The sequence below is a fragment of the Pipistrellus hanaki genome (assembly GCF_964339955.1).
Source record: "Pipistrellus hanaki genome assembly, chromosome: 15".
Classification (NCBI taxonomy): Eukaryota; Metazoa; Chordata; class Mammalia; order Chiroptera; family Vespertilionidae; genus Pipistrellus; species Pipistrellus hanaki.
This window is the reverse complement of record NC_140517.1, coordinates 5,199,147-5,225,943: the sequence shown is the minus strand read 5'-3', so window position 1 is coordinate 5,225,943 and position 26,797 is coordinate 5,199,147. Positions and strand designations below refer to the sequence as shown.

Genomic DNA, 26,797 nt, shown 5'->3' with positions numbered 1-26,797 from the left:
AAACACAACCTACTGGTTTGGCTCAGTGGATAGAGTGTCGGCCCACGGACTGAAGGGTCCTGGGTTCGATTCTGGTTAAGGGCACATAACTGGGTTGCAGGCCCGATCCCCAACCCTGGTCAGGGTGTGTGGGGGAGGCACCTGGTTGATGTGTCTCTCTCCCCCTCCCTTCCTCTCTAAAAAGTCCATGGAAAAATATCCTCAGGTGAGGATTAACAAAACAAAAGCCAGGAGAACGGGCCTGTGCGGTTCTTTCCCCCTCCTGGCGTCCTACGCCAATTGTTTCTCCCTCCTCCGGTGTGAGACAGAGAGAGACACAGGATGTGTGACACTGTGAGGCTGGCAGGCAGAGAAGCTGCTCAGTGCTAACGTGGGCAGAGAGGCCCCTGGGTTCCATCCAACCCCCTCCTGTCCCCCTTCCCATGCAGCGGCATTCCAGTGCCCATTGGCAGATGGTGACTTCTCTTCACCCAGGACTGATGCCGGGGGTTCTTCCTCCTCTTCGGAACCGCTCTGTGCTAATTGTTCCTGACTGGCAGGACAGGCACGTCGGTTCCATCCTAACAAGGCATGTAGGTAAAACCGTGTAGGCACCTGCTTCTCTGCTTCATTGTTCCTGCGACCTGTGCTGTCATGATTACAGAACGTCCCCCGAGCCACCTCGGCTCGTTCCAGGAGGCAGACGGAGGCATCAGAGGCGCCCTCTTTGTGTGGAATGACTTAAGTCAGAGGCCATTCCGCTACCTCATGGCCTCTGTTACGTTGGAAGAAGTGAACAAAGCATTGCAGGAATTGAAAACATACTTAATTTGAAGGCTCATAACAAGCTCTTGCTTTTGCTGCACTGAATCTATGCTCCCAACCCCCTCCCATCTACCGTAGCTGCTAGATTGTGGCGAAGGCTGAGGCTCTTCAGACTGAGAGTTCTGCTCGTGTGTGTGACTCAGGCGAGACTGAGAATTCCTGGCGATCATTGCGTCGTGTTGTGTTGAACCGGGTAGTGTGGAGCGGTGGGGCTGAAACACAGGCTCTGTGGGAATCTGAATAGCAAAGCAGGACTGGTCCGTCCAGTAGAGGAAGCAGCTGGGTAAAGCATCCAGTGTAGACCACGTGGTTCAAACCCAAAGAACAGGAAAACGGCTGGGAGGAAGCACTGCTCCTGTCTGAATAGATAACGGGTTTTATGACTAGGTCATGAGGGATTAAAACCAAGTTCAGGGTGGGTTTCTTTAAATTTGCTTATGTTGTGCTGAATGGCAGTAATAATAGTGATTATTTTTTAATGTTTTTATTGAGCCTGAGCAGCGTGGCTCACTGGCTGAGCGTCAGCCTATGAGCCAGGAGGTCGTGGTTTGATTCCTGGTTGGAGTACAGGCCCGGGTTGCAGACTCGGTCTTCACCGTGGGGGTGCAGGAGGCAGCGGGGAGGAGGGAAGCATGGAATTCAAAGCCGCCACTGCATCTGTGAAGAACAGGGAGGCTGATGGGACTGGACCTGATGAGGTGGCGGTGACCTGTTTATGTCTTTTTCGGGCGGAAGGACAGCTGGCTTTTTGCATTCAGGGGGTGGGGAGGGCGCCAGCTTTTGTCAGGAGCATCCTGGACTGCAAATCAGGTCCTAACTAGAGGTGTCTCAGCTCGTCCCTGCGTTCCTTTCACTCTCCACCTCAGGTTCGTCCCTTCTGGCTGCCTCTTTCCACCCAAGAGAGACGCTTCCTTTGCCTAAGACGTTTGCCCTGCTTCTTCCTGGGAACGGGGCCTGGTTCCGCCTTCGGTAGAGGTGCAGGTGGCTGTGAGCTTGGACCAGGCATTCACTGGCTGGGTCACTTGAGCAAGGCCCTTACCCTCTGGGCCTCAGTTTCCTCCTCAGTGAATGAGAACAGCGACACCAACTTCCTAGCAGGGTGAGGTAACCTAGGTAGCTACTGGGCGTGGTAGCTGGCACAGTGCTCAGTGGAGAGTAGCCATCCCGTAGCACTGTTAGGCCAGCCTCCCCGTTTGCAGCCGGGGTGTCGGAGCTGGCAGTGGTGCTTTGTGGCAGGCCTGTGCTTCCTGTTGGCATTCCTCAGTTGTAGCGAGAACACTTAACAGGACGAAGGGTCAGATCTGGTCGTCAGAGCTGCCGCAAGCAGCTGGTTCTGTGCGCTTCGCTCTCAGCCAAATGTTAATTGCTCAGGCACACGCGGTTCCTTGGCTCGGGTGTCCTAGCCGTGGGTATATGGCCCAGCTGTCATCTTAAGCCCCTCCAGAAAAACAACAAGGAGACCTTTGTGTGATTCCCCAATGTCCTGGGGGGGATCGGGGCTCCAGGCAGTCCTCGGCCCGCTCAGGAGACGTGAGGGTGTCCCTAAAGCAGTGTTTCCCAAAGTGTGGTACGCGTACCCCCAGGGGAACGGGAAGAGTTTGGTGGGGATGTGCACTGCACTGTGCTTAGCTGCGCCTAATTCTACGTTCTCATGAGTACGAGGGGTACTCAGCGTTACGAAAATTATAGAAGGGGTGCACATATGTCAAAAGTTTGGGAAACACTGCCCTAAAGGATACGTTAGCCGACTCTTGGTGGCTACAGAATCAGACGCATTGAAACTTAGGATGAAAAAGAAAAAAAGAAAAAATAGGATGAAAACATCTCCCTCGCTTCTACCAGGTAGACACGGACTCCAGAGGTCACCGGTTACCCAGGTGCAGCAGCCACTAGTAAGAATTCCCTGGGAGAGGAGGTCAGGGTGAGTGGCTTCCTGGGCCCAGTAGAGGAAGGACAAACTGCCAGCTGGAGCAGAGGCCCCTGAGGGTGCAGGGAGGACATCCATGTGGTGGGTGAGTGTGGGCTCTGGAGTCTGCCAGCCCGGATCTAAGGTCTGGCTCCGCCTCCGAGATGCGACTAGCTGCCTGCTGGTGTGCGCGGCTCCGAAATGGCCCTGAAGTGGCCCTGGACGGGCTGTTGGGACGGCTCACCAGGATTATGCCTGTGAAGCACTTAAAACACAGAGCAGGGAACGGCGCTTAATATAAACGCCAGTTATTGGTTATACACAAGCCTCTGCGTGGCGCTCCCAGGGGAGGTGGAGAAGAGAGATGTGTTGTGTGGGAGAGGGGTGGGGACTGAGGGTGGCGGGGGTTTGAGAGAAGGGTCTCCTGGCTGGTTTCACGGTCTGGGCCCAGAGGGATGTAGGAGAAACCCATGGCTGCTGTCCTCAGGGACAGCCCTATTGGCATCCTGACGCCTTTCCCACAGGGCGGACTCAGTGTCTGAGACACCGAAAGGGCAGCAAATGGGTGGCAGTGACTGCTGTCCTTTGTGTGTGTAGGGGAGTGGGGGCACCAAGTTCGGACCCAGAGGAAGAAGGGGTGGTGACCATGTGGTGTTGGCTGGGCCAACGTGGGAGAACTTCCAGTATAAGTGGTGTTTGATGTAAATGTCAGTTGTTGGTTACACCAGTGGTCAGCAAACTGCGGCTCGCAAGCCACATGCAGCTCTTTGGCCCATTGAGTTTTCAGAAAAGGCCAGCTTAAGAGTACCCTAATTAAGTTAACAACAACATACCTACCTATATAGTTTAAGTTTAAAAAATTTGGCTCTCCAAAGAAATTTCAGTTGTACTGTTGACATCTAGCTCTGTTGACTAATGAGTTTGCCGACCACTGGGTTACACACAGGCCTCCTGAGCGTTTTCCGGGAGCATTCCCAGACACTGGTGTGGGCTCCGCAGGGGCCAGGAAGGCCAGTCGCGGGTGGAGCATTCTGTCCACCCACAGTGTTTATTGAGCATGTGCGCTGTGCCAGGTCCTGTCCCCGTTTAACAGGAGGCTTACTGTTCCTGGGGAACGCAGGGAGCACCGCCCTCCCAGGCCTGCTGGGGGAGGGCTTTTCCGGTTCATCTCCCAGCGCGGTGAGCCCATTGGTCCCGGCTGAGGAAGGAGCTGGCACAGGGGCGGCTGAGCCTCCTTATTGCCCCCAGTGTAATGAACAGGATATGGCCACAGCATCCAACACGGAGCAGGAATTAGGTGTGAACCAGGGACACGTTCCTCTCCGAGTCGGCAGCTAGTCATGATTGTAAAAATTTTATTTCTTTAATAACAGTAATAATTCCACAAAAATTATACAAAGTACATTCAATACTCAGGGGTGGCGGGGACAGGAGGAGGGGTGGCCCGTTCGGCCTGGAAGCATCACAGTCGACTCCAACCAAGGAAGCCCGGCTGGGCTGGGGGACACGGGGTGGAGGTCCGATTGTAAAAAAGAAATGTGGATCGGTTAAAAAAAAGGAAAAAAGCCCCCGTCAGGAGGCAGGGCGAGCGTGCATGTTCCCGGGGCGGGCGGGCGGGCGGCCAGCGCATGCTGCCGCTGGGCTGGCTCAGGCGGGCTCCGAGCTGGTGGGGGGCAGGTTTTTATGCTTGAAATACTGCACAACTTGTTGAGGCAGCTCCGCCAGCACAGCTTTGGCCAAGGTTTCTTTCGCTGCCTGCAGGGTAGAAGGGGGGGTGTAGAGAGGAGAGAAGGAGGGTTACTGGGCGGAAGTTGTGAGGGGCACTCTTCTCAGCTGCTCCCGAACGTGTCCCTCCTCCCTGTCCCTGCCTGAAGGCCCACCGTTAGCAATGCCTTTGAGTTATGTGTAGCTTTTTTTAAAATATATTTTTGTTGATCTTAGGAAGGGGGAGAGAGAAACATCTATGATGAGAGAAAATCCTTGATCAGCTGCCTCCTGCAAGACCCCCACTGGGGATCAAGCCGACAACCTGGTCATGTGCCCTGATGGGCAATTGAACTGTGACTTCTCGGTTCATCGGTTGATGCTCAACCACTGAGCCACATTGGCCAGACTAAGTGTAACTCTTATCTTGAGCACCTGGGGTGCCTGGGAGTAACATTTTAGAGAGAATTTGTCTGTGGGGGGCTTTTTTGGTTCATAGTCTGGGGAAGGGAAGCTCCTGCACAGCCCACTCATGTGGCAAGCACATCCCGAGCGCCGTGGCTGGTGTACGTGGGCCGTGACTGGTTCACTGCTGAACACCCAGCCAGGCACCGGGGTGTTCGGTCAGTGTGGGCAGGCATGAATGGTGGCCGGTGCCTGGCATTTGCCCTCAGATAACTAATGCTCCAGAGAAGGAACTGAACCGTCTCAGCAAACCCAGAGGATACTGGGCAGAGATGTGAGACCACCGGGTACAAAACAGTGGTCAGTTCTTTTGTTAATGCTCACCTGAGGATATTCTTCTGTTAATATTTAGAGTGGAAGGGAGCCGGGGAGAGAGAACATCAATGAGAGTGTGACACATTGATTGGTTGCCTTCTGCACGAGCTCGGGGGCGGGGGCGGGGAGAGGGGAGGGATACGTGCCCTTGAATGGAACTGAACCTGTGACCCTTCAGTTTGAGGGCCAGCGCTCTATCCACTGAGCCAAACTGGCCAGGGCAAGAGTTCTTGGTGAGCCAGAGCACCTGGGGGAGCGGGGGGGAGGGAGGGGTCCTTAGAGCTGAGAGAACTGAGGCTCAGAGAAGTCAAGGACTTGTCCAAGGCCACACGGGGTGCCTCTGGTCAAATAAGGGCCCCAGGCTGGCAGTACAGGGGCGGCATCTGAGAGGCTCCTCACGGGCCCAGCCACCAGGGGGTAACCCGGAAGCCAGCCACAGCCTCCCGTGGGCCGACCTGGGGTCACTGCACTGGGCACAGCCCCTCCAGGAGCCAGTGGTCCGGGCAGAGGCCCTCAGGGAGAGGAGCCGTCCCCGTCCTGAGACGTGAGGCCGGGCCAGGGGTGTGAGGAAAGAGAGACACTTCCTACCACCTGCTGTCTCCCCCTCTAGGCCTTTGCGCTCTCTCTTTCCTGAAACCTGCCTCGTGGGTAACCGACTTCTGGTCAGAGTGAGAGGGCAGGGCCTCCAGGAAGCCCTGCCCGGAGTCTTGTCCAGCACAGGGCCTGGCACGGCACCTGGCACTTAGTGGGCCCGCAGGAAGTGCGCAGTCAGTGGAGCTGAGGCGGGAGGAGCTGGGACTGGGCAGACAATCCCAGATCTCCCTCCTGGGTTTTTAGGCTGGGGGGCCCGGTGCTGCCCCTCCCGGCCTGGCCCCACTCAGGGACTGGGACTGGGACTGGGCAGACAATCCCAGACCTCCCTCCTGGGTTTTTACGGCTGGGGGCCCGGTGCCGCCCCCTCCCGGCCCGGCCCCGCCCCACTCACGTTGCGGAACTCGCGGAAGGGCACGAACTGCACGATGTCGCGGGCGGCCTCCTCCCCGGTGTGGGAGCGCAGCCTGCGGCTGTCCCCGTCCAGGAACTCCATGGCAGCGAAGTCGGCGTTGCCCACGCCCACGATGATGATGGACATGGGCAGCTTGGAGGCCTGCACCACGGCGTGCCGCGTCTCCTCCATGTCACTGATGACGCCGTCCGTGATGATGAGGAGGATGAAGTACTGCTGCGGGGAGGGGGTCAGCGGGCACTCAGCTGGGCCCTGAGGCCCCTTCTCCTCCCCCCATCCCAGTCACACCTTTCCAAGCCCTCTGACCCGTGGGCCCCTCCAGCACCGGGCCCTGCAGTCCTGTCTGTTTACAGCCCGGCCCAGTCTCAGCCTGAGACTTGTTTTCAGCTCGGCTCTGTCTTTAGCCTCCTCTGGCCCTTCTGGGGAACTCCGTTTTCCCCATCCGTAAACAGGAGAGCCCTCGTAGCAGCCTCAGCTCTGCTTAGAGCCTTTGCCTCTTTCGCTGACCCTTCTGCTTCTCTGGAGAGGAAATTGGGGCCCAGACTAATCAGGGTTATGGAGGGCAGGCCCAAGTGTGCCCCCAGGCCAGCACTCGGCCAACTTCACACCTGTTTGCTCCCTGAGGGCCCCTCAGGGCATACAAGTTCAGCCCCTAGGATGCCTTGCTCTCCTGCCTGTGCCCCAAGCACAAGCTGTGGAAGGAGGGGGTGAGTCACATGGAAGCGTGAACCCCACGATCCTAATCCCAGTCCTGGCAGCAGCAGGTTGGCTCCTGCACTGTGCCTTTAAGAGATCAAACCCTTGACTGGGATACCTGTTGCTATGGAGATGGTGGCCTGAACCCCTGCAGTGGAGGGCTGCTGCTGCCAGCTCCCCATCCCAGCAACCCTTCCCTAAATCGGGTGCTTCCATCCCACCAGAAATATTCCAGGGCACCTGGCTGGCAGGAAGACTTGAGAAGCCTGGCAATGCAGGAGGAAAAAAAGGGGTGGCACGGGCCTCCCATCCTCCACCCCCGTGGCCCTGCTGGCTCCCCATTCAATCGGCCACACGTCTGCACTGGGAGACCTGGAGCGCCCAGGCCTGAGCCTCCCTCAGCCCTGTCCAGGGAGGTGGGCACAGACAGGGCCTGGGCTCTGCAGGGCAGTGGGCACCAACGATCTGGGTGAGGAAGTCCCTGTAAACACAGGGACTGCACAGGCCCGCCCTGACACCTTCAAGTGCAAGTGCCCTCTTAGAGACAAGGTGCAGAGTGAGGGTAAGTGACTTCAGGCCTCCCAGCCAGCCTCATTTCTGAGCCAAGCCTCGCTGACTCCAAAGGTGGGGTTCTTCCCTCTGCCTGCAGTTCTCTCCAGGAGTGGGGCCTGCACCCTCTCACCCAGCACCCTAGGGCCAGGAGGCCAGAAAGTCCAACACAGCAGCCCAGGGCAGAGTCCAGAGCCATGGCACTGGACTTGCACCTCGCTCCTGGGTGCCACATGACATTTGTCCTCAGCTTGGGATCACCAGCCTTGGCGATGGAGTCCTGGGCTCCTTGCCCAGCGTGGGCAGAGCCCAGGTTGTCCAGGAGCCTCTCGGGTTCATTACAACTCCAGGGGTCCAAGCCCCCCACCCTCAAGACAGCTCAGAAGGGGCTGTGATCAGGGAGAATGAAGGGCATAATCGGGCAGTAGGAGGGGGAAGGGGCTCTGCTGTCCCCACAGACAGCCCTGGTCTACGCTACCCCAACATTCCCCACCTCCACGGGAGCCTTTCCCAGTTAACTTCCGCCTGGCACAGCCTTCCCAGCCTCAGCTCCAAAACCCACCTGAGTGTCTCCCCCTCAGATGGGAAGGCCTCCCGGCCCTGAGCTGTTTCCACTGCCAGCGTTGCCCATCGGGGGGCTCCTCCTTGGGGCCCCCCTTCCTTCCCCAACCCCCTGAACAAGCCTCAGGATAGCCCCGTGCACCCTCTTCTCCCCCTCACAGGCCATCTCACCCTGTCTGTGCTCCCAGCACCCTCCGAGGACCACCTCGCATCTTTTGCCTTTGCCAGAGGTCCTTTGGGCTTCTAGGACTGTAACTAGCCAGTAACCCATACAACAGTTCCAGGCAGTCTGCACTCACTCCCTGGCTTATTTGAGAAGTGGGTTTGCCTGGGGTGGGAACGGAAGGGGGGAATTCCCAGGGTCCAGGCTGCTTCCTCGGTCCCCTCCATGGGAACACCAGACACCTAAGTGTCATGGACAAGAAGGCCCTGTGGCAGGAGCCCCCTGGCCCCACCAGAACCTCTTAACACCCTTCAGTGGCTCCCCCCGCCCTAAAGGGCAAACTCAGATTCCTCACCACCTCCCTGGCCTGTGGGAGCTGGCTCTGCCCTCTGCCACCACACTCCTTCAGGTGTGCCCACACACCGCGCCTCCAGGCTTTGCAGGTGCTGTTCCCTCTGCCTGGGATGCTATGCCATGCACACATGTTCACACATGCACCTGCACACACATGACTCGAGGCTGACTCTCAAGCATCCTCCAAGTCTCAGCCTGGACATCACTTTCCCAAGAAGCCTTCCTGCGCCCTCTGGTCAGGTGCCACCTTTATGACTGCTTCTGTCACCGCAGGTTTAATCACCTTGCATCTCAGTTGCTGCTCTCTGGCCCGGCCCCCCACTAGACTGCAGGCTCTGGGAGGAGAGAGGCTGTATCTTGTGTATCACAGTTGTGTCCCCCCTACCTTCTGCCCCCCCCCCCCCCCCCCCTGAGTTCTACACAGAAATATTCTCGGTAAAGATGTGTTGTGTGGCCCAGACAGCGTGGCTGAGCATCGACCTGTGAGCCAGGAGGTCATGGTTCAAATTTCGGTCAGAGCACATGCCCAGGTTGTGGGCTCCATCCCCAGTGAGGGTTGTGCAGGAGGCAGCTGATCAATGATTTTCTCATCATTGATGTTTCTCCCTCTCCCTCTCTGAAATCAATAATAAAAATACATTTAAAAACAAAAGACGTGTTGTGTGAATGAATGGAGTACAGCTCTGCCTAGAGAGACACTTCCTACCACCTGCTGTCTTTCCTCTGCGTGGGCGTGCATGCGTGTGCGTGTGAACAGGGAGGGCGAAGCCACACCAACCAGTCCCCCACAGCGGCTGCACAAAAGCATCCGTTAACGCTCCGATGGTTTTCTTTTGCCTCGGGCCCAAATGTGCTCGGCCTCACCAAATGCTGGCCCGAGAGACGACCCCAGAAGATGCAGCCACCCACACTCCGAGCGCCCATGGTGCGTCAGGCCCTGTGCTGAGCAATGTGCACGCTCATCTGGCTGAAGGCTCACTGTGCTGTTCCAGCGCCTGCATTGTTCAGGTGAGGAACAGGTCCAGAGAGCTAAAGCAACCTGCTGCGGGTCCCACAGCCACGAAGTGGGGGCGCTGGAGTATGAACAGGGTTTGGGGGCCTCTGAGAGCTTGGGACTGTAGGAAATGGACCGCTGTGACCCATCTCCAGCGTGGCTGGCTCTTGATGGAATTTGCTGAATTTCCCCAGGGCAAACAGAATGCAGGAGGTGGGAAGAGGAACAAAGAGCTGCATGTGGGCCAGCATCATGGTGGAAACCCCCGGGATGCCTGCCTCAGCTGGACGGGGGAGGTGGAGGCAGCTAGAATGGGAGACGGCAAGACCTCCTAGGCCAATGGTTGGCAAACTCAGTCCACAAAGCCAAAATATCAACAGTACAATGATTGAAATTTCTTTTGAGAGCCAAATATTTTAACCTCCTTCTAATGCCACTTCTTCAAAATAGACTCACCCAGACCCTGGTATTTTGTGGAAGAGCCACACTCAAGGGGCCAAAGAGCCGCATGTGGCTTGTGAGCCGCAGTTTGCCCACCACGGACCTAGGCGACATGTGAGGCAACGGGTGACCCCATAGTGCTCAGCCAATGAGGGGCCGGGGGAGGGGCTAAATGAACAGGCTATGCTGGCTGCACCGGGTGTGCCTGTACAGTGGGACGGATGCCCCCTCTCCAGAGGGTATTAACGTCTCCTTTTCGCCATACTTCTGTCTCCGAGTCTGCCATCTGAATTCCGACAGGTGAGCCATCTCTCACAGGGCTGAACCATCAGACAGCCCACAGCCCCCACATTCTGAGCAAGGTGAGACCTATTAGTACCCACTCTTGGTGTAAGAGGAGCCAATAGAGACGCCCTGGGCCCTCTCCTGCCCAGAGATGGATGGAGACGGCCCGAGCTGGCGTGGGCAACAGGAGGGAGCTGGCTCCCCAGGGAGGGCCGGGTCACCATAAAGTGGCTGGAGTGTTGGGAGGACTAGGAATGGTCAGGATGCAGACTTGCTCAGGGAATGGCCAGTTCTCCCCTCAGCGCAGGCACCTTCCTGGCCCTCCCCAGGGCCCAGGCCCCCTGCAGACCTAGGATCTAGCCGGTAGGGGCCATGTCTCCCGGGCCCCACCTCCACCTCAGTCCTACCAGCTCACAGCAGGTGCAAGGGCTACTGGCTCCCTTCCCGCTCCCCCTCCTGGTTTTTCCCCTTCAAGAAGAATGCAGGTCTTTTTTCCATTCCTCTGAAAGCAGAATCGGACTCCGGGGGATAATAGCCTGGGCAGCACAATGGCCTGGCTGGCTGCCTACAGGCATCCAAACAATCCCAGCCCGGAGCCCCAGGAATTTTATGAAAAGCCACTCCCAGGCCAGCCCCAGACGTGGCCCCATTCATGTTGCCCCAGATGCTCACAGTGTCGTCCCCTCCCTCCCCCCCCAAGCTTTCCTTCTTCCATTTCAGAATGGAAACGGGCCCAGAGCTGGGGAGGGGCTTGTCTCAGGCCCCCCTGCTACTCACCGTAGCCGTCTGCTGCTGCGTGGCCTGGGCCGCAAACCGGGCCACGTGGTTGACGATGGGCGAGAAGTTGGTGGGACCGTAGAAGCGGATGTGGGGCAGGCAGGCCGAGTACGCCTGGGCGATGCCGTCCACGCCTGCCTCAGAGAGAAGAGTCTCGGTCAGCCGGTGTTCCCTCAGCCCCCGCCCTCTCACCCCGACTGCTCACCCCAGCGCCCCCGCTGGAATCTTCCGGAGGGCAGGGCCGGGCGCTATAAAGAGCCCCGAATGTGGAGTCAGACAGACCTGAGTTCAAATCTTACCTTTGCCACTTCTTAGCTGTGGGACCTGGGGCAAGTTTAATCTTTCTGAGCCTGTTCCCCTTTCATGAGACTGATAACTTTGGGGCAGTGGGCGGGAAGGGGGCGAGCAGACTTGGAAAAGCCTGTGGTGACACGCATGTCAGGGCCACGGGGAGCCACCAGGAAGTCCACTGGGGACCCGCTGAGGCTTTTGCTGGGGGGACTGAGCTGCTTCCCCCCCCCCCTGAGTGCTCTGCAAACAGCCACCCTTCTGAGCCCAAGAATATCCGCCCGCCCTGTGGCCCTCTCTAGAGGGTCTCTAGCCAGAAAGGAGGATGACTAATAGGAACTCGGGACAACATATCTCTGGAGACCCGCTCCAAACCAGGCAGACCCCGGCAGGAGTGCAGGTCACATGTCTTGCCAATTTATGGCTCCTGAGTCTCAGCATCGTCCCCAAGCTGGGGACTTGATGCGTTTCCCTTCCAAGTACAGACCAGACCAGCTCTGGGGCTCCCCCAGGATGGTGGGTGCCTCACCCAGGCCAGGGACCACCCTCTTCCATGCCCACCCGGAGCTCCTGTTCCTCTCCAGTACTTTCCTGACTGACTCTGGGGCTCAGAGATCCTCTAAGGCAGGGGTCTTCAAACTACGGCCCGCGGGCCACATGCAGCCCCCAGGGGAGTCTGATCCTGCCCGCCAGGTTTTTGGGCAGTGAGCGCAGCTGAGGTATTACAGTAGGAATTAGTAGTTCATATAGTCCGGCCCTCCAGCTCTCTGAGGGACCGTGATCTGGCCCCCACTTTAAAAAGTTTGAGGACCCCTGCTCTAAGGCCTTGGGGTATGGGGCTGAGCACACACTGCCCGCCACTGCCTGCCCCTTCCTCCTCCCTGCCCCAGGCAACCGTCAACCCCTGGGTGCCAACGCTCCCCTGAAAGGCAGAGCGGAGTGGGGCAGGGCTGGGCCCTCCCAGCCAGAGCTGGCAGGAAGGGAGGGGCATGGGTGTAATCTCTGACCTTATATACCCAGGGCTTCCTGTCAGCGCTTTCCTGAATTCCCGCCTGACCACAGTGACGTGAGCTGAGCAGGCATCCCATCTCCCCAGGGCAGGTGAGAAGCCAAAGGCTCAGGTGCAGTGATCTCTCCAAGGTCACCCAGCCAGGAAGGGGCAGCAGCTCACCTCGAACCCAGGACCACCCGACTCCAACCTGCAACTCCAGCCCCCACCTGTCTCCTTCTGAGAAAGCCGGAGGGGCGGGGAGAGGAGGAGGGTACCGAAGCCTGGAGGCCTGTTCTCCGCCCTCCCTCCGCCCAGGAAGGCGGCCGGCGCAAACCCAGGGCAGGTGTGGGAGGCTGAGGCTCACCTGAGCAGAAGGGGTTGGTGGGGTTGAAGTTGATGGCAAACTCATGGGAGACCTGAAATGCAGAGAAGATGGCTCAGCGGGCGGCCTCCTGGCCCCAACCTGGTCCCAGACCTCCTCCCCTGGTCCCAGCTCCTGCTGCGCCCAGACTCCCTCCGTGGGCACCTGGCTCTTTACTGCTCCCCTCCCTGAGGTCAGGGCTACTGATGCCCCACAGCTGCGTAACCTCCACATCACCCCGTCCGTCCTCAGGAGGGGGCTGCCTGAGTGGGCAGAGGTGCCTCTAGGCCACATGTGTCAAACACAAGGCCCGCGGGCCAAATCCAGCCCGCCAGGCCTTGCAATGTGGTCCGCACCGCGCTGTCATCACTGCACTCCGCTGTCAGTTTATGACATTGTCAGTTTATGACTGTTCAGTAAACCATTCGGCCCACGATTTAGGCTGGATTTTAGATTTTGGCCCCTTCTCTGATTGAGTTGACACCCCTAGGCAGTGGGTCTAGGCCAGTGGTTGGCAAATGCATTAATCCACAGAGCCAAACATCAACAGGACAACGACTGAAATTTGAGAGCCGAAAGCCGACTTCTGCGCATGGGCCACGGAGTTTCAATCGCACTGTACGTGCGTGCCCGCACGCGGTGTTTTGTGGAAGAGCCACACTCCAGGGGCCAAAGAGCCGCAGTTTGCCGACCGTGGTCTAGGCGCACTCGGAATGCCTCTTGGCCATCAGCTCTCGTGTGTGCTGGGGTCAGAACCAGAGTCCCCCCCCGTGACACGGGCTGCCTGCACACGCCTGGCCGCCAGTGCCCCCTGACCACGGGGAACACGCGTGGACCACAACTAGACCCCATCAGGGCTGCAGGGAGACTGGGGGTGCTGCAGAGCCCGGGGCCTCAGGGAAGCCAGAGCTCAGAAAGGGGTCCCCCCACTCTCCCTCCTCCCTTAGGTTCAAACGCTCCACTCAGCCCCCTTCCCTACCGCGTGCCACGCCCCGCGCTCCTGCTTCGCAATCCTCCCCTCATCCTTCCTCGCGTCGCCCAGTGGGGACAGGCCGGTGTTGCCCCATGTTTGAGATGATGAAACGGAGACACAGCTCGGACGGGAACGTGCCCGTGGCCTCACGTTCACGGAAGGCCGGGCTGCCTCCTGCGCTCACTTCCCACAAGCCCACGGGCCTCAGCAGGTGCTCCTGCCTGGCGGGTTTTTAATGAGGAGGGCGAAGCGTCCGGCCCAGGGGGAACTCTTAGGGGGCTCCAGTCTGGGCACAGACCACTCCAGACACACCCGTTAGCTCCTGACACTACAGAGGAGGCTCTGGAAGTCCAGTGCCCCCATTTCACAAACACACACACTGAGGCCCGGAGCGGGGAAGCCAGGTGCCAAGGCCAGAGACTCAGGCCCTCCCGCCCTGCGATGGGGCTGGACGCCAGCCCTTGGGGAGCCCTCCTGCACCAAGAGGGGAGGGTGGGCAGGAGGCCTGAGGAGGAGACCGCCTCCCTGTTCTGGGGCTGGGAGGGTTCCGTTTTTTGCTCCTTCAGCCCTACGTGCCTGGCATGGAGCCAGTCCCCTGATGCCCCTCTTGGGCCTGGACCATGCCCAGGTCCCCATTCCTCTGTCCCCAGTCCTGGCTCCAGGTGTAGGGACCCCCCCCCCCCCCGCGTCAGGTCCTCGTTGCCGTGGCAACTTCACGAGCCTGCTCTACAGCGGTCTGGAGGGGGGCTTGCCTGGAGGGGGCTGAGAGAGGAAAACGGTTGCCAGGGAAACAGGCCTCCCTTGGGCCCATGATTTCCTACAAAATCAGATTTTAGGAGGTTTTAGAGACCAAGGGGGAAAAGTCCCCCTGATAGGGGTGGACTGGTATTTACCTTTCTGGGCCTCCCAGACTCTTCCTTCCGACTCCTTCCCCCTCTTTGGGGGAGGGCGGGGGCATGGGGTCCAGGGGGTGGGGCTGGGGGCGGTCAGCCTCCTCCCCAGGCCTCTCAGGTTTACCTATAGCAGCTGCTCTATTCCGCAGGTGGCAACACTGAGGTTCAGGGAGGGCTGAGGGATGCCCGGGCCACGTGAGTGAGCCCCAGCAGAGCCAGCAACAGGTCTGGGGGGGGCGGGGGGCAGGTGTCCTGGCTGCCCAAGCACCGCCCCTCCCACACCGGTTGCCCTGGTTTGCCCGGAAAACACCAGTAAACAACCAGCTGCACGGAGGCCACACCAAGCCGATTAGGGGCCCCTGGGGACCGGCTGGCCACCGGTCTTTGTCCTTGTCTCCCCGGGGCCTGTGACACCAGCGGTCCCCGCTGACCTCCCCTGGCCCGCCCCGGGCCCGCTCAGTGAGTCACTTAAGGCCCTGGCAGAGGCTGAGGCTCAGAGGTAGAGGCAGCCGACCTCAGAGCTGCCCTCCGTGAGCCTCCGTTTCCCCATCTGTGAGATGAGGGGAGTCACCCCACCGTGTTCCTCCCCTCCCAGCCCTTCCTCTGCCCCCTCTCCCCCTTCATCTAATTCCCCTCATTTCCAAGGCCCACGCCCTCACGCCACCTCCTCAGGGGGCCGCTTCCTGCACCCCTCAGCCCCTGCCGAGGCCAGGGGGGGACTGACACCCCAGGGGCAGGGAGCCCGTCCTCCTTGCTCCTCCCAGCGTCCCACTCTCAGAACCGGCACCTCTGCCTACTCTGCCCCAGGGCCTCCAATTCACTGTCAACGAACACACACCCAAGTGCATGCTGGGACACCCTCCTGCCCAGCATGGAGCCCACCCAGACAGAGTGACCACAGCGCAGAGGACAGTGCCCGCAGGGAGGAGGGGACCTGCCAGAGGAGGCCTGGCCATGGGGTCGGGGCTGATCTCTCCCAGGAAGCGCTGTGGGAGCCAGGGAAAGGAAGCAACGTGCAAAGGGCCTGGGGCGGGAAGGAAGGACGGAAGGACAGAAGGTCCCGGGGCGGGAGCAAGGCCGGTTCGAATGGGAGGGAGGGGGTCCGGCCGGGAGGGCCCCGGCCTGGCAGGGAGGATGGGACAGAGCTCTCTGCTCTCTCCCAGCCTGGTCCCGGCCTCCCTCCAGCCTGGCCGAGCCCCCGTCTCCCCGGAGCTGACCTGTGACATTTTCCAGGAGGCTTTTGCGCAAAAGAACATCTCATGGAGCCGGTTCTCTGGAAGCTGGCCGGTGTCCTAGCAACAGGCTCCCGCTGGGCCTGCGGGCACCAGCCCTCCCCGCCGCCTCTCCCCGCGGCAGGCACCCATTTGGTCCTGCGGGACCCTGCCCCCTGCCACAGGGCAGCCAGCAGGTCCCACAGCCGCGCTCCGAGGTCCCAGGTGAAAACCATCCTCCCTGGGGAGGCTGGGACGCAGGCGCTCATTCTGGAAAGAGCATGCGCGGCGAGCAATGTGGACGGGCGGGCGCACCGGCCGGGACAGACCCGCAGGTGCAGGAGCCCCTGGGCACTCCCCCCCCCCCCCCCGGGCTTCTCATCGGAGAGGCTGCAGCTTCTGAGAACCCACCTCAGGGTCCATCTGTCCAGTTGGGAACAAGGCCCCTGTTGTTGTTTTTTATTATTTTTTTATTAATTATTATCTTTGTACATAGACCATTGCAAGGCCCCTGTTGTTAAATGTGGCCTTGGGCAGGCCACCTGAACCCCCCTGTTCTTGCCCCTGAAAAACGAACATCGTCCCTTCCCTCCATCCCTCCATCCAGCCCACCCTCAGCCCAGCCAGTCCCCCTCCACCGCCAGCGTGGGCCTTCAAAAATGCCAGCTGGATTGTGACCCTCCCCTGCACCCTGCGGCAGTGCCCTTTGCTCTTTTAAGATGCGTCTGAGCCCTGCAGGGCTTGCCCCCCGCCCCTCCAGCCTCCTCTCTCTCCATCCTGCCCATCCTCCACAGACAATCCACCACGCCCACCTTCCCTCTGTTCCTCTAACTGGCCTGCTTCCCCGTGGACGGGCTGTTCTCTCGGCCATGCTGCCTGCCCCAGCGCCACCCCCAGTCACTGAGAATCCCTACTTCCCCTGGGGCTCAGACCACGCCTCCTCCAGAAAGCCTTCCTTGATATCCCCAGGCTGGACTGGGGCCCTCCTCTGGCCCATGCTGTCCCCTCTCCGCACTCATGACCCTGCCTGTCTTTGGGGCTGCCAGACAGAATACAGATGCCCCGTTACATTTGAATTTCAGACAAACAATGGATATTTTAGGATAAGCATTTCCCAGACAATATTTAGGACATGCTGATATTAAAAAAAAACAAACAAAAAAAACCTTGTTAATCTGACATTCAATGGGTGGCCTGCATTTGTATTTGCTAAGTCTGATATCCTCTTCATCTCTGCGCCCCCCCCCTGCCCCCAACTTGGGTACCAAGGGGGAGGGGGGGCAGACAGCATCCCTGTCCTGCTCGGGGGGGGGGGAGGTTCAGGATGAGAAAGGAGCGTGGGTTTGGGGGCAACTCAAAGGCAGGGCAGCCGGGCCGAGCGCCCGACTCTCCGAAGCAGATCTTGGGGGACGATACACTCACATCCCATCTCGGCCGGGAGTCCGGCTTCACTCACCTTCCAGTCGGGGGGTAACTGGGCCCCGAACCCGAGGGCGGGAAACATCTTATCGCTGACGGGAGAGAGGAGAAAAATCGCCGTGAGACAGCGGGACAGGGGCCGCAGCCCCGCACTCGCCCTCCCCGCCTCCCCGGGCCTGGGCCTCTGTGTCTCTCTCACTCACAGACGGAGCTCACCCGCCCTGGCAGAGCGCAGACCTGCCTCTGGGCGTCTGGTGTGTGTCTGCCGTCTACACTGTGACAGACACGGGGCGTCTAACCCGTGGGCCTGCACGCAGCTTCCAGATTAAGGCGACCAGACCTCCCGCTTTGGGCGGGACAGTCCCGATTTCCAACAATTTGTCCCGCGTCCCGCGGCATTTTTTAAAAGTCCTGATTCGGGACTTTTTATTTTATTTTATTTATTTTTATTTTTTAAAAAATATATATTTTCTTGATTTTGTACAGAGAGGAAGGGAGAGAGATAGAGAGTTAGAAACATCGATGAGAGAGAGTCATCGATCAGCTGCCTCTTGCACACCCCCTACTGGGGATATGCCCACAACCAAGGTACATGCCCTTGACCGGAATCGAACCCGGGACCCTTCAGTCCCCAAGCCGACGCTCTATCCATTGAGCCAAACCGGTCTCAGCATGATTCGGGACTTTTTAAAAAAATGCCGCGGGACGCGGGACAAACTGTTGAAAATCGGGACTGTCCCGCCAAAAGCGGGACGTTTGGTCACCTTATTCTAGATCCTTCTCACCTGGGGGACTCATGCAGCCCCTAGACCAGGCATGGCGGAAATGAAGGCCCTGGCTCACTCAGCTTCCTTCATGGCTGGGAACGTTCTCCCCAAAGGAGAACACTGGCGCCTGGCCCCATCCCCTTCCTCCCGCCCTCCCTCACCCCCTGTCCCCCAGCCCTGGCCCCTGACCACGGCCACCCCACCCCAATCCTGGGGTCCCCCTCCCGGGACACCTCCCCTCCGTCTGCTCCCCGCGGGAACTCCTCCTCATCCTCCCAGGCCCAGTTCCGATGGCCCCTTCTCTCGGGGGGGTTCCCCGGGACCCCGGGCTCCCTCTCTCTCTGGCGCTCCGCCTAGCCTCTGCCTCCCTCGTCCACTGGTCCATGGAGCCGTCAGGGATGTCCCCCCATCTCTACCCTCAGGTGGAAACTCCCCCCGGGGGGGGCCCGAGGGGTCCCTCCCCGCTCACCTGTCGTAGTCCTGGATGATCTGGCCCACGGCCCAGATGGCCGACAGGTACTCGTTGGTGCCCATGGGGTTGATGTAGTGCAGGGAGGAGGGGTCGAAGGGGTTGCCGTTGGAGGCCGTGAAGTCTATCCCGACCTGCGGGGTGGGGAGGAGGCCCCCCCAGAGTGAGCGGAGTCCCCAGCTCCCCGTCTCGCCCGCGGGGAGCCCGCTGCGGGGAGCAGAGAGGCAGCTGACACCCGAGTCACTCCGGGGGCTCCAACGCCAGCCGTGGCTCACAGGTGCCTGAGCATCGAGTCTGTTATCCAGACGGGGCACAAAGCCAACTCGGAGCCCAAATTCCTTCCCCCTCCGCCTCCCTGCTCCCCGGCTCCCGGCTCCAGGCCTTTAGTCCTGAGGCTCCTGCCCCCTCAAGAGCCGGGCAGGCCCCCTGTTCTCCCAGACACTCACCCACCCCACGCCGACTCCTCCTTGGCCCTCAGACCCCTCCAGGGGCCTGGGCGCCTGAGGCTGCCAGGGAGGGCAGAGCCGGGCCTCGGGCCCACCCGCCAGGCGGTCACCCCCTGGGCCCGGGAAGCCCCTCCTGCAGGACCCTCAGGGGGTGGGGGGGGCTTACGGTGAACATGAGCTGGCAGCCGCCCAGGATGTAGTCCAGGAAGGAGTAGTCCCGGTTGATCTGCACGGAATCGGGGCGTCCGTGGGTCCCCGCCCTGCCCGTGGGCTGGCCCTCCGCAGGCACACTCTCCACATCCCGGCCCTGCCCTGGGCCTCGCCCCGCTCCCCGCTGGCTCACCTTGCAGGATCGCAGGATAATGATGCCCGAGTTTTTATAGTTCTTCTTTTTCCTCTGCTTCTTGGGGTTGATGCACTCGAACTCCAGCTGGGAAGAGGGAGAGAAGCTCACCTCAGGGCCTGCCTGGGGACTGACCCTCCTCTGGACCCCAGAATCCCCTCCGCAGCATCGACCAGGGGTGGCGTGCCTCCTCCAGGAAGCCTTCCTGGATGTCCACACCCAGAAATGGGTCCTGCCCCCCGGGGTTTACCCCAAGCTGTGGCTCCCCAAGGTAGGAGAGCTGCCTCTACCCTGACTGCACATCCATGTCATATCCCCACTCATGAGCCCAGACCTGGCTCCCAGGGCCTGGCTTCTCAGGGTCAGTGATGTGGGCAGCTCCTGAGTGCTCGCTATGGGCTAGGGAGGCCCTTTCCCTGTATCATTTCATTTCATTCCCACTCTACTCCATCCCCATTTGACGGATGGGCAAACTGAGGCCCAGAGAGACTGGATGTCTTATTCAAGGCCATACAGCCAGAGAAGTAAAATCTGAGCCCCAGTCTGCCTGATTCCAAAACCTGTGCCCCGCCCCGCCGGCCCCTGCTGAGGTCTTGGGGTCAGACACACACACACACACACACACACACACACACACGCACGCTCGCCCCTCGTACCGGAACACCATCGCGCGCATTGCACATCTGGGACACCGAGGTCTGGAACTCGCCGATGAAGTCGTGGCCCCCGTCGTTGTCATAGTCGTAGCATATGACCTGGGGTGGGTCCGGCGAGGTCACCCCAGAGCTGCCCCCCGGAGAGGAGCCCTCCACCCCTCTCAGTTCCCCGACCAAACCCCTCGGGGACAACAGGACAGTCACCCTGTTTTAGAGAAGGGACCCACCAGGCTGGCAGCACTGCCCAGGTCACTCAGGGGCTGGGCAGACCCAGGACCAGGGGACCAGGGGACCGGGGTCTCCCTCCTCCCCCCCCCCCCCCCCAGATGGGTTCTCTCTCCATCTGAGTAAGAAAGAGCTGCCTGGCCAGTGTGGCTCAGTGGTTGAGCATCGGTCTATGAACCAGGAGGTCACGGTTCGATTCCTGCTCAGGGCACATGCCCAGTAGGATCTCTCTCATCATTGATGTTTCTCTCTCTCCCTCTCCTTTCCTCTCTGAAATCAATACAAACATTTTTTTTTTAAAAGGAAGAGCTTTGCGGGGACACCCCGGGAAGCCTGGGGGAGACAGGACGGCCGCAGCTGGCAGAGCGGGGAGCAGGGGCCCCTCACCTGGATGGGCTTCTCCAGGTCCCCGTCGCACAGGGACACCAGGGGCACGGTGAACGGCTTCCACACGGGGTCCAGCGTGTACTTGATCACCTGGGGACGGACCGTGAGGGGCGGGGTGGGCGTGGGCCAGGGGACAGCAGTGCGCTGGGCTCAGGGCAGCCCAGCGGGGGCGGGGAGTGGCCAGATGGAGAGACCCACAGCCACACTTCTGAGGAGGAAGTGGGCAGCCCTGCGGCAGGGAGACCAGTCCTCCGGGCCCCATCACGCTCCCCTGGCCACAGCCCTCCCTGGGGCCACTGGCTCAGAGACACCCAAGTCCCCAGCACCCACCTCCGTCCTGTGGACCAGCATCCACTTGCCGTCATCCCCGGGCTTATAAAACTCGAGAAACGGGTCCGACTTCCCAAAGAGGTCCTGCGGGGAGCAGAGGAGGCAGGTGAGGGAGGCGCAACTGCCAGCTTCAGCCGGGAGGGGGGTGTGACCCGGCCGGCCCCCCAGCCCAGTGTCAGGGGGCGGCTGTGGGCGGAGCCAGCCTGGCCCCCCTCCCCTCGGCGTCTGCGGGGGCTCAGCGAGAGGCCCAGGGTGCTGCGGCCCCTGGGACCCAGTGCCTCCCAGAGAGACCGCCCCACCCCGGGGTCCCCACACCGGTGCTCAGAGACCCTGGGGGTGCAGCTGCGGGAGCGGGAGGCCAGCGCGGTGGGCCAGGCGGGACTTCCAAAGGGGGACTGTGCCCAGGGCAAGGGGGGCCCCCGGCAGGATGTGATTCTCATTTATTGTAGTGGGAACCAGAAAAAATGGCAACTTTCCCAAGCACTTTACAGATGGGACAGGACATCCTTTTATAAACCAGTGTTTGGCTCAGTGGATAGAGCGTTGGCCTGCGGGACTGAAAGGTCCCGGGTTCGATTCCGGTCAAGAGCATGTACCTGGGTTGCGGGCACATCCCCATTGGGAGGTGTGCAGGAGGCAGCTGGTTGATGATTCTCTCTCATTGATGTTTCTAACTCTCTATCTCTCTCCTTTCCTCTCTGTAAAAAATCAATAAAATATATTTAAAAAAACAAAACAAAACAAAAAACAACAACACCCAGTTACTTAAGTTAAAAGAGTGTCGCTCTAAAGAACCGATAATCAAGTGACGGAGCCAGGAAATAAATAATAATGCACATCAGGCAGCGATTAGTATTAAGGAGACAAGCATAGCAACTCGGGGGCAGGAGGGCGGGAATCAGGGACCACTACAGTTTGGGGGAAGACCTTGCTGAGGAGGTGACATAAGAGCGAAGGCATGATGGAGGCAAGGGGCCACCAGGAAAAGAACCCTGCGGGCAGAGAGAACAGCAGGTGCAAAGGCCCTGTGGCAGCAGGGCGCCTGGTGCAATCCTGGGAGCAGGAGGAGCTGATGTGGCTGAGGCGGAATGACGGCGGGGAGAGTGACACGGGCGAGGTCAGGGGGTCTGGGGCTGCAGACACACCGGGCGGGGCCCCGCAGGCTGCTGTGAGGATCCCAGCACTGACACAGGGTGAGGCAGGGAGTCCCCCAGGAGCGAGTCTGGACCGGGAGCCGTGTCTTGAATACTTCTCAGTGACGGGGAACTCACTACCTCTACGGTGGAGGGGTCCTGTCCCTCTGTGGGGGGTGAGGACAGTGGCGGCCAGACAGAAGTTCCAGGTCTAGGCCACACCACCCTGGGGTTGGGAGGGCTACCCCCCCTCCACCCACCTCACCTTCTTGTCCAGCTTCCTGCCCGCCAGACTCAGCGTGATGACGCGGTTGTCCGACAGCTCCTGGGCGGCGATCTGTGAGGCCAGAGGAATGGGGCGCTCAGCACCCATGCCTCAGACTCCCCCGGGCCCCCCAGGGCAGGGTGGGCATAGGGTGCCCCAGGAGTCAATGCTCCAGAGCGAAGAGGGGGAGGGGAGGGGAGGGATAGTGCCAAGCGACCCTGGACTAGTCTCTCGTCTTCCCCGCACATCCGCTTCCATCCTCTGACAATGGGGCAACCCGTGTGGACAGGAGGGGCCAAAAGCCCAGGGCCCCTATGTGGCTCCAGAGAGGGATGGCAAGGGCAGAAAAAGAGGGCACCAGACATGGGGGTGGGGGGGTCTTGAGTCCTGGGGGAGAGGCTCTGGGCCCCCTCACTGCGGGCCGGGAGAGCACAGCCCCCCCAAACACCACCATCTCAGGAATTCCAGCCACTTCACTCTGCAGCTAGGGAAACTGAGGCCCGGGGCAGGGACGGGAGCCACCTGAGCCCCCTCTGCTCTCCCAGCTCACTGCCATCCATTCTCCACGCCTTCCCCTTCCGCCAGGGTGGCTCTCTGGCCCCAGCCGGGTCACCGGGGACTGCCAGGTGCCCTCCCTGGGCCTTTCTCTCTCCCTGTCCCCCCAGGGGCAGGGCGGGCCTCGGTCCACAGCAGAGCAGTGGGCTGGGTCCTCTCTGGGCTAGGGCTTCCCCTCCCCCCACCTCTAGGATGGCCGCCCCGAACCCCCCCCCCCCCCCGCCGCCCGCCGAACATGCTCGCAGAGCCACAGACAGAGGCCTGGCTGGGCCCGCCGGCCTCCCCTTCTCCTCCTCCACCGGAGACTCGCTCAGCACCCTGCAGGGCGGGTCCTGCTGCTGTACCCATTGCTCGGAGGAGGGCACTGAGGCCTCGCTGGGGCAGGCGGACATGCTCAGGGGGAGGGTACCTCAGGCGGGGTGGGGTCTGGCCTGTGAGGTCAGGTGTGGGGAGGTTTGGACCCCACGAGGTGGAGGGAGGTGGGGAGAGGCCTCGCCAGGCGGCAGGACAGCGGATACGGGCCTGGGGGCGTGTGCAAGGCGTGCAAGGATTCAGCTGCCTCCACCCCAAGGCGCGCACAGGAGCGCAAGGCGGGGACGGTGGGTCCCTCACCCCCTGGACCGCGAGGCTCCCGGCCCTTAGGAGCCAGGAAGGCTCAGAACAGGAGAGGGACCCGGTGTGCACACACCTAGGACTGGCCCCCCTGTCACCCCTCCCCTCCCTCCCTATGTGCCAGTTCTCAGGGTCACCTGGGGTCTGAGTGGGCTTCAGCCCCCTCATCTGCAAAGCCGGGGGGGGGGGGTGTTCTCTGCCTTCTGGAATCTGGGGGGCTGAGGAGCTCAGCCTGCAGAGGACCTGAGCATTGCAAGAATCATTGCACATCGCGCCAGTCACTGCATCACAGAATCATTGTCTGCAGCCACAAGCCCATTTCTGCCTGGCAAGGCGCCCCTGAAAGACCCCCTATGGAGGACAGGGGGGGGGGGGCTGGGGGGGGGCTCTGGAGGCCTCCGGAGTAGGAGTGCACCCCAGGAGCAGTAGGCTGGGGGCAGGGGGCCTCTGACAACCCCCTTACCCCCAGCTTGGCGGCCCCCCAGGCATCCTGTGTGGAGCCCGGAGCCCGTTGCTAAGAGACCTGTTGCTAAGTTGTAAGTTGGGCCTTTTTACTCCAAACAAAGCTGGTAATTATCTGCCAGGGAGGCGGCCCATTGATGGGGGAGGGCAGCCCGCAGAGGCAGAAGCTGAGGGGGTGCAGGGGTGCGGGGGGGCGGGGAGGCGGGGAGGCGGCGGGTACCGTAATCAAGCCCTTCCCGGCAGGCTTGTCATTCATCAGCAGCAGAGGCCGAGTGATCTTTTTGCTGGAGACGATCTGAGGGGAGAGGGGAGAGGGGAGAGGGGAGAGGGGAGAGGGGAGAGGGGAGAGGGGAGAGGGGAGAGGGGAGGAGAGAGGAGCTCCGTGAGGCTGGCAGGAGGAAGGATGCACAGCCCCTCACAGCTCGCTGGCCGCTCCATGCCAGGCGCTGCCGGCTCACGGGGCGGCCGGGGAGACCGAGGCCCAGAGAGGTGAAGACACCCGCCTGAGGTCCCACCGCTGGGATAGGAGCCCAGCAGCCCGACCCCCACTGACCGGGCTGCCCCAGGAAAAGGCTCTCGCAAAAGGCTCACGTCTGGGGACAACGGTGGGGAGGTTAGCCCCCTAACTACCTCCCCGGAAGCCATCTACCCCTACCTCACCCTCTGATGGAGAGGCTCAGTCTCTCTCCGGATTCTCACTGGTTTGCACAGGAAACACAGTCACACCTGCGTCCGTGATCAACACAGCACAGAAGGGAAACGGGGCCGCCTTCCCACCACCTCTGTCCCCTCCATCCCACCCCTTCAGGGGCCACCCTGGCCCTCTGTTGCTTAGGGAAGCTGCCAGGGTTTCTGGGTGCCCAGAAGAGCATGTTCCACCCCACCCCACCCCCCACCCCCATGGTGGTCTCTCTCTCCAGTCCCCTCCCTGCGCTTCTCCACCTTCTCTGTGCCACTGGGGGTCCAGAGCACCCGGCTCCCCTGTCCTTCTGGCTGGTGGGGGTTCCACCAGGGGGGGTGCCAGCAGGAGCCGGGAGAGCAGGCGGGGGTGGGGGGGCCGCGGTGGTCTGGCAGAAGCCCTTTTCCAGCTCTCCCCAGCCAGACCACACTCCCTGCCCTGCCCCTCCCTCCGGGCTGGGGTGGCCCTGCTGGGCTGGGGCTGGGTCCTGCGTAGGATCCCATTCCGCCTTAAGCTCTGGCCTCAGTGACCTTTTGAGGGTGTGGACACACAGGCCGGCGGGAGCCCTGATGGAGGCACCCCGCTTCTTACATAACTGTGGGACCCTTGCTCTTTTTTTCTTTTTCTTTTTTAAAAATATATTTTTATTGATTTTTCACAGAGAGGGAGGGAGAGGGATAGAGAGCCGGAAACACCGATGAGAGAGACATATCGATCAGCTGCCTCCTGCACACCCCCCACCGGGGATGTGCCCGCAACCCAGGTCCATGCCCTTTACCGGAATCGAACCCGGGACCATTTAGTCCACAGGCCAACACTCTATCCACTGAGCCAAACCAGTTTCAGCTTGCTCTTTCATCGAGCATCATCTCTTGCAGGCCCCGGGGCATTTCAGTCTCCACGAGGACCTCTCAAAGGGATTTTAATTTTATTCCCTCACCATCTCTATCGGCTGGGCAGTCAACATTATCCCCAAATGAAATATGGGGACACGGAGGCCCAGAAGGGGCTCTGGGGCTGGTCTAAGGGTCCATGGCCATAAAGAATGATGGTGTCAGAGGGTCCTAGTCCTGCAAACTCCCACCCTCCACACGTTCACCACGGACTGAGCTGGGTGGGGAAGTGTGGCCCAGAGAGAGAAAGGAAGTTGCTCAAGGTCACACAGAAAGCCCGTCACAAAGTAGGACGTCCCTGGGTGTCTTGGTTTCTGGTCAGATCCTCCTACCTCAAAGTCAAGACCACACTTGAGCCCTAACTGGTTTGGCTCAGTGGATAGAGCCTGTGGACTGAGGGGTCCCAGGTTTGATTCTGGTCAGGGGCATGAACCTTGGTTGCGGGCACATCCCCAGTTAGGGGATGTTTCTCTCTCTCGTTGATGTTTCTAGCTCTCTCTCCCTCTCCCTTCCTCTCTGTAAAAAAAAAAAAAAATCAATCTATATATATAAAAGCCCAGCAACCAGAAAGGCGGAATGACCAGAATGACCAGTGCCTATGACTGCACTGTGGCAGCCAACCAGCCTGATCCAGGCCCTGATTGGCCCCTCCACCCAGGCCCTGAATCAGCCCCCAACACCTCGATTGGGGATGAGGCCAGTCACTAAGCACCCACATCCTCTCCCCCACCCACAGGCCTGGCCCTGATTGGCCCCTGGCCTTGCAAGCCGGCCAGACCCTACCAGTGCACAAATTTGTACACCGGGCCTCTAGTAAAATATATTTAAAGAAAAAAGACCACACTTGATGGCTTCTAACAATCAGTAGCTCTGGCCACGTGGGGCCTCCTTTCCTGTGTGACAACATTTGGCTGGCACTGTGCTCAGTGTCGTCCAATGACAGCCCATCACCTGGCCCCAAACCTACCAGGCTACTGCCCCCTCCCCTTTTCCTGCCCGCTGGCCCCTCAGGCAATCTGTATTTGTGATGCCACCTCCGGAGCCAGACAGGAACACGGGGCCAGGGCACGCCGGCGGCAGGAGAGACGCTGTCGCAGGGGCTGCCCTGTCCGCGGGAGCAGGGTGACGTCCGGGAGGGTAGGTGCTGCCCCCCCCACCAGGGGGCCCCGCTCACCACGCCCAGGTTGCAGGAGAACTGGCCCAGGAAGTCGTGCTCGTCCAGCTGTGTGCTGGACTTGTCCTGGTCGAACAGGGCGAACTTGAGCTTCTGCACTTCCTCAAAGTGGTAGTCCAGGACGAACTTCTTGGAGAAGGCGGGGTTGAGGTTGTTGATGGCGGTCTCTGTCCTGTCGTACTGGCAGAGAGGCAGGGGGAACGGGGGTCAGAGGTCAACCCCTCTCAGGGCTGCTGGGAATGACC

General features: G+C 60.4%; 2 protein-coding genes across 9 annotated transcripts in view; both read right to left on the bottom strand.

The window, feature by feature from the left end:
• The window catches only part of NLRC5 (NLR family CARD domain containing 5), a 213,857-nt gene that overhangs the window by 100,838 nt on the left and 86,222 nt on the right, over window positions 1-26,797 (bottom strand). The window lies entirely within an intron of this gene.
• The window catches only part of CPNE2 (copine 2), a 37,150-nt gene continuing 14,401 nt past the window's right edge, over window positions 4,049-26,797 (bottom strand). The window contains exons 3-16 of the mRNA XM_084861254.1: window positions 26,553-26,732; window positions 24,027-24,101; window positions 22,178-22,249; window positions 20,780-20,863; window positions 20,450-20,539; window positions 19,838-19,936; window positions 19,182-19,268; window positions 19,005-19,064; window positions 18,393-18,526; window positions 17,194-17,248; window positions 12,664-12,715; window positions 11,021-11,154; window positions 6,180-6,416; window positions 4,049-4,465 (exon numbers count right to left, since the gene is read on the bottom strand). Coding sequence (XP_084717380.1) covers window positions 4,358-4,465; window positions 6,180-6,416; window positions 11,021-11,154; window positions 12,664-12,715; window positions 17,194-17,248; window positions 18,393-18,526; window positions 19,005-19,064; window positions 19,182-19,268; window positions 19,838-19,936; window positions 20,450-20,539; window positions 20,780-20,863; window positions 22,178-22,249; window positions 24,027-24,101; window positions 26,553-26,732 — 1,467 coding nt within the window. The 3' untranslated portion in view covers window positions 4,049-4,357. The remainder of the gene's footprint in view (window positions 4,466-6,179; window positions 6,417-11,020; window positions 11,155-12,663; window positions 12,716-17,193; window positions 17,249-18,392; window positions 18,527-19,004; window positions 19,065-19,181; window positions 19,269-19,837; window positions 19,937-20,449; window positions 20,540-20,779; window positions 20,864-22,177; window positions 22,250-24,026; window positions 24,102-26,552; window positions 26,733-26,797) is intronic.